Source organism: Castanea sativa, chromosome 10 (genome assembly GCF_040712315.1).
Source record: "Castanea sativa cultivar Marrone di Chiusa Pesio chromosome 10, ASM4071231v1".
Classification (NCBI taxonomy): Eukaryota; Viridiplantae; Streptophyta; class Magnoliopsida; order Fagales; family Fagaceae; genus Castanea; species Castanea sativa.
In genome coordinates, this window is record NC_134022.1 from 19,896,477 (window position 1) to 19,906,280 (window position 9,804).

Below are 9,804 nucleotides of genomic sequence, written 5' to 3' on the forward strand. Positions count from 1 at the left end.
TTATTTAATATATGGGCTGAAATGCTGCTATTTTAGCTACTCCACAAAAATTAAGGCTCTAACTGCACAAATGTTTTTGTGAAATTGTTGCGAATATTTGTTAAAAAATTCTAAGATTTTATAATAAATCATAATTTTTGTCACAATTATCTACGTAGTAAATCATGTGAGTAGTAAAAAAAAATTGCTGATTAATGTAAAAATGATATACAACCAATTACAATATGTCACGTAAAATAATTGTTGCAAAATTGCAACTTTTTTTTATATATTTAGTACTAGAATTACTCATATTTGTTGCGCCTCTAACTTTATTGAGTCTATTCTATGTTGTTAATTTCCTATAAAAGTAATTTATACTAATAATTGTCCTTCAAATACTTTAATTTTGAATCCTCATATCTAAACCAAACATTTGGATAATATTTAGTGTGTATTAGACTGAGTTGGATGAGACTGATGACAGAGTTGGATGCTGCAAGTGCAACCATTCGACCGGTCAACTGGCCCCCTTTTGTGTATTGTCTCCTTCCTTTCTACTTATTTTTCATCTATTTATAATTTGATGTATTTTCTTTTTTCTTTTTGATGTATTTATTACCTTACTTCTTGTTTGGTAGGACCTTTTGGCTTTTGAACCCTTTGGACATAGACCAAAATCACTTTTTTAATTTGTACAAAAAAGAAATCCCATATTGATGGAGAGAATCGAATGTGCTTCATAAATAATGGCATTTATTTACACACATAATTCTAAGTAGCATTTTTTCAAACAACTCTTTCAAATAGTACTCGAGCAATATGGAAGTTGATGGTCTCATGATCACAGTAGGCTGCATAATATAAACTGTTGGCTACTGTGAGAAACGTTTGCTTGATATCAGAATCAATATCATTTGAGGAGTTCTGCAGTACCAATTGCACTAGTTCTTGCATGTCCGATTCTATTTCTGGGGTAGTGATGTTGTCAGAACATGAAGTGTTGCGGCCCTTGACATTGTGTACCTGGTAGATATAGAATTGTACTATCAGAAAGGTGAAATACGTTTATAACAATGCAATGGAAGTTGTATTGTACAATCGGTTTCTTCATGGGGTCTACCACAAACATAAATTAAAAAGCCGCATTGTTTTTTAATAAACACACACACACACATATATATATATATATATGCAATACCAAACATGTAAAATTAATTAATGTTATAAAAACTTTACCATAATCAATTTGTAAATAAACATTGAATGAAACTATTTATATCTAATTAAATTATTGATGATATGTTAAAAGGATTTTACTAATGTGTGCACTAAGGGCACACAATAGTATACCATTTTTGGGAAAAATTTTATTGAGAATTGAAAAAGTTTTGAGAGTTATTTCAATTTCCAATAAAATTTTTTCAAAAATGAATTTGTTGAGAGCATATATTATTCAGACCCATGTTAAAATCTGATCTATTCCTTTTACAATAAATGGATATATGGGATAGTATTATTTATTTTTTTCTTTTTTGATGCACGATACTATTATAATTAAAAAGCACATCATCAAAATGATCAAATATTCCAAAGTATATAGTCCAAGGTGTGAGTGATTGTTGTCTCACTCTCAGATCACTAACCTTGCGCTTTTTGTAAGAACAAAGTTGACAATATATTTTGTTAATGAGGTCAGATAGTGGTTTATATTGAGGATGAGACATTAATTCCTCCGAAAACAAACGGCCAGCGGTGAGATTTATGATATGCACCAATAGCTCTGCCTCTCCTTGCTGCCTATCACCTTCAATATGCCACTTCAGGAGCCACTTTTCCCACTTTTTTTATCACAAAAAAAAAAAAAAAAAAACCACCATATATATATAAAATATAAGATTATTCACCAATCTAAACGTACACTAAGTTTAATAATTAATTAAATTGAAGATATATATATATCTTAAAATAGGTGAAGTCTTGTCAATATGAATGGGACAAAAATTTATCACAGCCTATCAATAATGTGTATTGGTCATCAAATTACTCACTGCTAGATGTAAATGGCGGCTAATATCTTGACCATGCGTCACAATAGCCTCCAATGAGAGATGGTTTATGTTATCAAGTAAGGTCTCGATAAGTCCTTGACATGTCTCGTTTGTATTCGACCCCCTGCAAAAAAAAAAAAAAAAAAAAAAAAAAATGAAGAATATCTTCCGATCCAATGATTTTAAAGGGGAATTTATTTTGAAGAATCCAAGACACCTTTATGCATTAATTCAAATATGTGAGAATATAAAGCTTGAGATCTAATGATCGTCTATGTTTGGTAAGTATTTAGTAAGTAATTTTATAAGTATTTTGAGAATATGAGAATTTCATGTTATATATATGCAAGATAGTCTTTAATTTTTTAATTTCACTTGAAAGTTAATGCATGCTGATTATGCAAAATGTTTACTTTGATAAGGAACATGAGAAGATTTTCAGAAATATAAGATTCGTGGAATAAATTTTTTTCCCAAAATATCCTCTATACAAGATTAACTTAAAATATTTCATTTTTATCACAATAAACATATATAAATCATTTGCATGCCCATTAAACAAAATGTTTGATGAGATATAGCATTCCAATCTGGTTGGTTCTTTTGGTGTGGTTGGTTCCCTTTCTCTCTCCAATATATATATATATATATATATATATATATATATAGAGAGAAAGAGAGAGAGAGAGAGAGAGAGATCTATTAACCCTAGGAAAAACATGTTGGATACCCACTAATCAAGGTCAAGGGGCTCCCGTATTTCTACATAATGGAAATTTTATGGAAATCTTACTACTTGTAGGCATTAACATGTCACAATATTCATCATAGGGAACACTTAAAAATATTCTAAAATTTATTGAAAATCTTAAAAGATGAACCAAATTAAAAGTCACATAAAGATATGCACGCACTAAGAAATGCATTTTGAACCTTTTAATTACTGTGCATGTTTTCTTTTTTACTTTATATTTATTTTTTAAATTTAAACCTTGATAGACACACTCACCCTCTTTTTCCTTCAATCTCATGGTACGAGGCACAACATATGTACAATAAATTGGCCATGTGCCTGGTGGTGGGATTATTTCTACTATTAGTGGATTTGAATTCTTAGAACTCCCATTTTGGGGGCGGCTTTAGCTAGCACTGAGCCAGCTAATTATTCTGTTGCTTGTGTAACCCAAGTGACTATATATATTATATATAAACTTTTCTTACATAAAGAACAAAGAACTATGATGATACCATTAAGGACATGGATAAGTGTAGTGATGTTCATAAAGACAATGCTTATATATATAACGTACAACAAACTAATTAAAGAGAATGATAAAGGCCTAGCTAGCTACCATAATCGAGAAATTAAAATCATAAATAATGTACGTATTAGAAAAAAAAAGAAGAAGAAAAGAAGCAAAAGAATTAATCTAAGCAATATATGAAAGACCATTTGGATTTTATGTCGTCCATAATAGTCTCGTGATCATGGAAAAAAACAAAGAAAACAACAAATTAAGCAGCTGATTGTATTTCTTATTTTATTATAAAGCTATTGAGCCTTTCAAAATTTATATTTACCTTCTGTTTGTGCAATCTCGTGTATTACTGTGATTTCTGAATTCTTGTAGGAAGTCTCTTCTCATTTCCTTTTCATCAAAATAATATGTGATTGCTTCAATCAAGGCTGTGGTTTTAGTCCATGCAAGTCTTTCCATGGACCTTTCTGGCTCGAAAATACTGGATGAGGCTAGAAAATAAGCAAAGAGAAGGGTTCTTCTGCTTAATCCAAACTCTCCAAGATTACATTCTGAGTACCACCTGTGAATCATGACAAAGACCACTTTAGATAATTCAATACCATAATAATAATAATAATAATAATAATAATTAGGTCAAATGGGAAATTTATGTTACTTACTGTTGAATACCGTCCCATTCCATCCTATGCAAGGCTTGGCAATTGTTGTAGTCTAGTTTTGCTACCTCCAAATAGGTTTCATTGTTGACTTTCGACATCCTAAGGTAAAATTAGCAATGATTAGAATTAGAATTAAAATTTAATTCTTTTTTTTTTATGAACGAATTAAAAATTAAAATTTAATTCAATGCAATGTCTTTGTACACATTTTTCTTTTCCATAAAATCTTATGTGTCTTGTTATATATGAGACCTGCGATTTAAATTTCAATTCAGATTTTTGAATACATGACAGGACACAATATTATATTTTATGAAATTTTTGTTAAATTATTTGTGTTTGCAATATTACCCAATTAAATAATGAGTTAATTATCTCTTGTTGAAAGGTGACCATCCTACATGTACCCCAATATGTAGACAAACATAAAGACAACTAAGAACTATAATTTTGCCAATTAGCCGTACATGTGGTTTCCTCGTTGTCTAGATGTGGGCATTATTGATTTAAGTATATTATATTACACAATTTACACTTCTTTAACATAGTACTTATGCATTACGTATCATTAAATGGAAAGTCTATAATAAATATATTCCATCTTGTTATTTTGCAACTAAAACAATGTAAGGTTGATTATGATGGGTGACTTTGGTAAAGGAGAATATATAATAAATATATTCAATTTTGTCATTTTGCTATTAAAAAAATTGTAAATTTAACCGTGACTAGGGACTTCGGTACTATTGATTGTGATATCTTAAATTGTGAAAATTAGATTGGATTGTGTGAATGTATATAATGCATGCGGGTAAAAAATAAGTTAATACTATTGATCGTGATATCTTAAATTGTGAAAATTAGATTAAACTGTATAAATGTATATAATGCATGCTTATAAAAAGTATCAAACAAGGTGTTTAATTATTTGATAAATTTTTATTATATAAGCAATTACGAAGGATCTTCGTATCATTGACCATGTCTGATTTTACAAGCCTTTGCTCTAGAACATTAAGGCAGGCCTAGAGTTAAAAATAAGAAAGAAAGAAAAATGTTGAAACAGAATGGAGAACAAAGATGGAAATAACCTGTAAAGGGTCTTGCCAATCCAAACATCATCTTCACCACCATACTGCTCTATGTAGAATCTCGTCTCTACACGAGGTAAGCTTGCATACCATGGAAGTTGTAGTGCGTAACCCACCTGTTATTGTTATAATTATTAGCCTATTTCATCTTTTAAGTTTAGAAGCCATAATTTTATTTCTGATTCATAAAAAATTTAAAAGGTGTCAATTTTATTTTTTAATATAATAAAGTGGTATTTTAAGAGGATTATTTTATTCCGTGTACATGAGACACTCCAGAAATCTTATAGAATAAAAATATAGTTGATTGAAGAGATTTATACATTATAAACAAAGTGTTGTCATGATATATTAAGGATTTTTTTTTTTGACTTGGAATAGACCATTAAAGGGACAATTATTATCTTTTAAATTTTTTAGGATGAAACTGTAAATTTATGAATTTGGGGACAAAAAATAAACTAGACCAAATTTTGGGGGACAACCAATATATTAGAGCTTACTATAATAATAATAATAATAATGAGCTCCTCTTGGTTTTTAAACTTTTTTTTGATAGTTTTAACTCTTGGCTCCTTGTGGAGCAACCATGTTATTGTCTCTAGCGGCCTTTTGGTCATTGAGGAGCTATGTAGCCCTTTTGTTAACCAAAATATATACCATACCTCACCAGGTAAGTCTTTCATTATGATCCATTTGTCAAAGAGCTCATTAGCAACTTGTTTTTCTCTTAAGAAGTTTGATGAGAATTTCTTTGCATCCTCAAGGACCTTCTCTCCTGGAAAGAGCACCTGTGAAGCTCTGTACAGGTTATACATTCCTGTCACAGCCTGTGTTGACTGCCCGGCAAAGCAAAAGAACTCACCACCTTTCTCAAAATGCTTAAACACATCTGCCAAACCCAAACCCAAACCCAAAATAAATATATAGTATACTATAATAATAATAATAATAATAAGAGAGACTGTGTGTCACAAACTTACCCGCTGATACCTCATGACCATACAATCTTAGTAACCTGAATCCCATGGCAGTGTCATCAATATCACGAACCTCAGAATTTCTTGCCCAACAAATTCCTTTGTCATTCCAATATCTGAAAATTTAAATACACATTAATTAAGGGATTTAAAAAAAAAAAAAAGTTATATTACTTAAGCTAATTTTACTATAGCTTTGGGTCATATTATGTATACCTGGAAACATAATTAATACATTCCTTAATCTCTGGCTGAAAGTATCTTGAAATTCCTAGGCGTTGCAACCGATCCACAGTCCAAAGATGTTCAAACAAGTCTACCGGATACACGTTTGGTACTAAAAGCATAATGAAGTTAGCAAAATCAGAAATGAAAACAAGCATGCAGTACTGCACGCTTTTAAAAAGTGAAAGTAACAATTTGTTTTGTTTTGGGTAAAGGTATAGATAAAAAGGCATGTACTTTTATAATTAATTTACCTCCCCCATTGAACCTGTGGATCGCTTTGTTTAAATATCTGAGGCAATTTTCATCTTTAGTTTGCATGAGTGCAAAGGCAGTGGATGATGGAGAGAACAAGAATGACCCATCTTGGGACTGCAGTTTAAGAAGCTTTTCCCAGTCCAATCCTTGCATCCCCTCCAAGCTATGGAGTAGTGTTGTGGGCACTTTGTGCATGATGTCCCTTGGTATCCTATCCCCCCCACACACACACACACTATAATCATTACACACAATGTAAAACATAATAACAAATGGACCTAGAAAATTTGAAAAGATTTTATAAGATAAGGTATATCTTTTTCAACTATAATCTTTTTTGTAATTGTGGAAAGTAGCAAACATAATCATTGCTGAAGTTACCTTGAGAGCTTTATATTTCTCTTGGCATATATCTCTTGCAAGACAGGTAAATCATGAGGTACTACTTCAATGTTTAAACTTCTAGCTATGTCTAGAAGTGAAGGGAAAGCAACTTCAAAGCCTATTGGCATGTGCTCAGCATTCTCATACTCTAGCTTGCATATGTTTTCTTTTAAGAATGTAATTCCTATAACAATGACAAAAATAATAATAATAAAAATTTGTCCAGCCTAAAGCACATTCAATTAAGCATTAAAAAAGAGAGGACAATCTAAACTATAGTTTTAAATTTTAATACCTTTTTGGTACTTTTCAGGATGACTATTCCATGACTTTAGTGCAATAACACAAGCTAAGGTGTTGATTATTCGATCATAAGCGAAAAAAATTTCACTATCGCCCCAAGAACCATCGTGAAGCTGATTGTTGGCAATCCACTTAAGACTGGATGGGAATTGAGGAAGACCACTTCCATGAATGTCTTCAACTAGAGCAACCCATGCCGTGTCATAAGCTGAAATGCTTATTTCTCCATCTCCCATGGAGTCCAACATTGATTTGATGGAATTGACACGTTCCTTTATGTTATTTGGTGTAGAAACCTTTATTTATTTTTATTTTTTTTGAGAAACAGAAACCTTTAATTAGATAAAGTAAAATCACATTAAAAATCATAATTTCAAATGCCCTTATGGAACATATTAACAATACTTAAACGGGCGCAGGGTATATATATATATATATATTAAAGTTAGGAATTTTTATTTTCCAAGCACCTTAAGAGCTTCATTCTCCGTCTTTATGTCATCCTCCACAATTTCATGCCACTTTACGACCGAGATGCCATTTTGAAAAATATTTATGTATTCTGCGTATATAGTCAATAATTATTGATTTATTTTGTTAGAATAGTGAGAGTAATTCTATCATTATATTCAAAATATAAAATTATAGAAGAAGCTACTTTTATATAAACAAGCATATAATTGTTGTACAAGTATGTATACAAAATGTTATGCCGATGGACAAACAGAACTATTGATGGGCCTAGCTAGAGCCCAATGGACTTGTACACTGTACACTAATATGCATGAACATACGCATTTTGGATATACATAATAAGTTAATAATAACTATATATATATATATATATATATATATGTTTTTGTATCTTATATATGTTTGCATGCGGGTCTCTAAAACGTTTAATAATTATATTTTGTATAATTGCATATACCTTGCGTTCGAGGCTTGGATATAGCATTGCATCCCAAGCGGAAATCAAAGTTAACTCGTTTGTCTTTAACCCCGAATGACCAGACACCTACAAAATAGGATAGCGATGCAATCAATCAAGTCCTTAGTTTCCTTATTTTAATAAATAAAATTAGTAAAATATACTTAAAAATTGCAAATATTTTAACAAGCATAAAAGAAAAAAAAAATGTAGCCCCTCTTGGTAGTGATATATACGATGTTGCCACTAAGAACCAATTTGGTAAATTTCTCTAAAATAGAATCGAAAAAGTTGATCCCCACCATTCTTGGGGAGGAGGGGGAGAGAAAAATTTCAAGAACAAAAGGAACAAAGCAATAATTTAAAGAGAAATATATACGAATCTTTATTCTTTATACCCAAGTACAAAACTGATGAATATAATGAACTAGAACAAGCTGCAGAACCCAGTTTCCTCGTATTCTATGCTTATGCAATGAAATCAAATGATGAAACTAAAGCTGCAGTATCTTTCTCATTACCAGTTTGACTGCAAATGCGTTTTGTCTTCCAAAAACCGAAATCATAATTAAAAAAACAGAACTTTTTTATCCACACACACTTTTGGCACCGTTTAATTCGATCTGCTGCCAACTAATAAAACAAAACTCAAAACTTTAAAGATCCATTCAATATCTTTCTCAGTAATAGAGAAAGATTAGATCAGAATCTCTTTAAAAAAAAAAGGGAACAGGGTAATCATCAATTTACCATAAATAACAAATCAATACTCTAGAAACCAACTTTGTCAATAAGGTTAGTATACCTTGCCTTATATATATATATATACACCATACGTATTCAAATGTTTGATATATATATGATCAATTTGAGAAAACAAACATATATATACACACATATACATACATAGATATAGATAAATATAATCAGAATATATGATGATGATGATGAAAAAGGTAAAGAAGTAGTACTTACTCTTTAAGGACAAGAAAGGTAGTGGTAGAATGCTTGGAAGTGTAGGGGAAAGAGGGAGAAAATTTGACTGAGAGGACATGGTGTTTTTGTTTTTCTGTGGAGAGGAAGTTAGTGAAACTGGAAGCATTTAAAAGAATTGGAGGGGGAAGCAAACGGACAGAATCGACTTCCCAAGAGATTCCCGCTAATAGGTGCATGGGATCAAAACATCCAAAATTATCGAATTGAGGGCAGTCCTGTCCTTTTCTTTTCTCTTCTCTCTCTCTCTCTCTCTCATTTTTTTTTTTAAGGTACAATTTTTAATTTTTACCCTTAGATGTGTTACATATTCCATTTTTAATTCTTAAATTTTGAAATGATATGATGAAATGGCCTAATTGACGGGCATATATACCACCTCTCTTATACTCAACACCATGTTAACGTCTTAATTATTAGTTACAGATTCCTTTCTTATTTCTTACATTCAAGAAGTTCAAATTTGGTCCCATAAGAAAACAATTAGTTCACTCCAACAAGTTTTCTATATATGACTAAGTGCTAACACAATGTTAGGCATCCGTTTTTAGAGATTGTTTTTAGTCAAGTGGCTTTTTTAAGTAAGAAATTCAAGACAAGAAGTTGTCTTTCAATGAAGTAGTAATTAGAATGATCAAAATTCAACAAACTCTATATTTAGAGATTACATTATGTAAAGATATGGTGT

General features: G+C 30.8%; 1 protein-coding gene across 1 annotated transcript; it reads right to left on the reverse strand.

The window, feature by feature from the left end:
- Positions 1 to 781: 781 nt before the first annotated feature.
- On the reverse strand, positions 782 to 9,177 carry LOC142611779 (ent-copalyl diphosphate synthase 1). Its single transcript, XM_075783915.1, is given in 16 exon segments — positions 782 to 801; positions 804 to 1,005; positions 1,626 to 1,820; positions 2,031 to 2,154; positions 3,612 to 3,851; positions 3,952 to 4,050; positions 5,043 to 5,158; positions 5,708 to 5,934; positions 6,026 to 6,138; positions 6,239 to 6,359; positions 6,502 to 6,716; positions 6,887 to 7,073; positions 7,185 to 7,488; positions 7,663 to 7,754; positions 8,124 to 8,210; positions 9,099 to 9,177. Coding segments are annotated over 16 exon segments (2,421 nt in total).
- Between the last annotated feature and the right edge of the window lie 627 nt (positions 9,178 to 9,804).